The 1,436-nt window shown below is 56.8% G+C and overlaps 1 protein-coding gene across 1 annotated transcript; it reads left to right on the top strand.

Moving 5' to 3' along the window:
- Positions 1-6: 6 nt before the first annotated feature.
- Positions 7-1,430, top strand: LOC105522769 (zinc finger protein 133). Its single transcript, XM_011957370.1, has one exon. It carries the CDS (start codon positions 114-116, stop codon positions 1,401-1,403), a length of 1,290 nt encoding a protein of 429 aa, XP_011812760.1. The 5' UTR covers positions 7-113; the 3' UTR covers positions 1,404-1,430.
- The last annotated feature ends 6 nt before the right edge of the window (positions 1,431-1,436 follow it).

Raw genomic sequence — 1,436 nt, 5'->3', positions numbered from 1 at the left:
CCAGCCCAGCTCCGTCGGGGAACCCTGAGGAAACAGACAAATTGCTGCAGAGGATAGAAGTCTTAGGATTTGGAACAGTCAACTGTGGAGAGTGTGGACTGAGCTTCAGCAAGATGACAAACCTGCTCAGTCACCAGCGGATACACTCAGGGGAGAAGCCCTACGTGTGCGGGGTATGTGAGAAGGGCTTCAGCCTAAAGAAGAGCCTCGCCAGACACCAGAAGGCACACTCGGGGGAGAAGCCGATTGTGTGCAGCGAGTGTGGACGAGGCTTTAACAGGAAGTCAACGCTAATCATACACGAGCGGACGCACTCGGGCGAGAAACCTTACATGTGCAGTGAGTGTGGGCGAGGCTTCAGCCAGAAGTCCAACCTTATCATACACCAGAGGACACACTCCGGGGAAAAGCCTTACGTGTGCCGGGAGTGCGGCAAAGGTTTCAGCCAGAAGTCGGCTGTCGTGAGACACCAGAGGACACACTTGGAGGAGAAGACCATCGTGTGCAGTGACTGCGGTCTGGGCTTCAGCGACAGGTCAAACCTCATCTCCCACCAGAGGACGCACTCTGGGGAGAAGCCCTACGCCTGCAAGGAGTGTGGGCGATGCTTCAGGCAGAGGACCACCCTTGTCAATCACCAGAGGACACACTCAAAGGAGAAGCCCTACGTGTGCGGGGTGTGTGGGCACAGCTTCAGCCAGAATTCAACCCTCATCTCTCACAGGCGGACGCACACCGGGGAGAAGCCGTATGTGTGTGGGGTGTGCGGGCGAGGCTTTAGTCTCAAGTCGCACCTCAACAGACACCAGAACATACACTCAGGGGAGAAGCCCATTGTGTGCAAGGACTGTGGCCGGGGCTTCAGCCAGCAATCCAACCTCATCAGACACCAGAGGACGCACTCAGGGGAGAAGCCCATGGTGTGTGGGGAGTGTGGGCGAGGCTTCAGCCAGAAGTCAAACCTTGTCGCACACCAGAGGACGCACTCAGGGGAGAGGCCGTATGTGTGCCGGGAGTGCGGGCGAGGCTTTAGCCACCAGGCCGGTCTCATCAGGCACAAGCGGAAGCACTCGAGGGAGAAGCCCTACATGTGCAGGCAGTGTGGACTGGGCTTTGGCAATAAGTCAGCTCTAATCACACACAAGCGGACTCACTTGGAAGAGAAGCCTTGTGTGTGCAGAGAGTGTGGCCAAGGCTTTCTCCAAAAGTCACGCCTCACCTTACATCAAATGGCACACAAGGGGGAGAAGCCGTATGTGTGCCAGACGTGTGGGCAGGGCTTCAGCTTCAAGTCTCACCTCAGCAGACACAGGAAGACCAAGTCTGTCCACCACAGACTGCCACTGCATCCTGACCCTGAGCCGTGTGCGGGGCAACCTTCCGATTCCTTATACTCTCTCTGAAGCAAAGATGGGGACAAGGACTAACAGTCAGAA

This window comes from Colobus angolensis, unplaced genomic scaffold, assembly GCF_000951035.1.
Source record: "Colobus angolensis palliatus isolate OR3802 unplaced genomic scaffold, Cang.pa_1.0 Scaffold11112, whole genome shotgun sequence".
Classification (NCBI taxonomy): domain Eukaryota; kingdom Metazoa; phylum Chordata; class Mammalia; order Primates; family Cercopithecidae; genus Colobus; species Colobus angolensis.
The sequence above is the reverse complement of the archived record's forward strand: the minus strand, read 5'-3'. Positions and strand labels throughout refer to the sequence as shown.

Bases quoted from the DNA above. Each gene is read 5' to 3' on its own strand.
- LOC105522769 (XM_011957370.1), top strand. From the start codon at position 114: ATGACAAACCTGCTCAGTCACCAGCGGATACACTCAGGGGAGAAGCCC.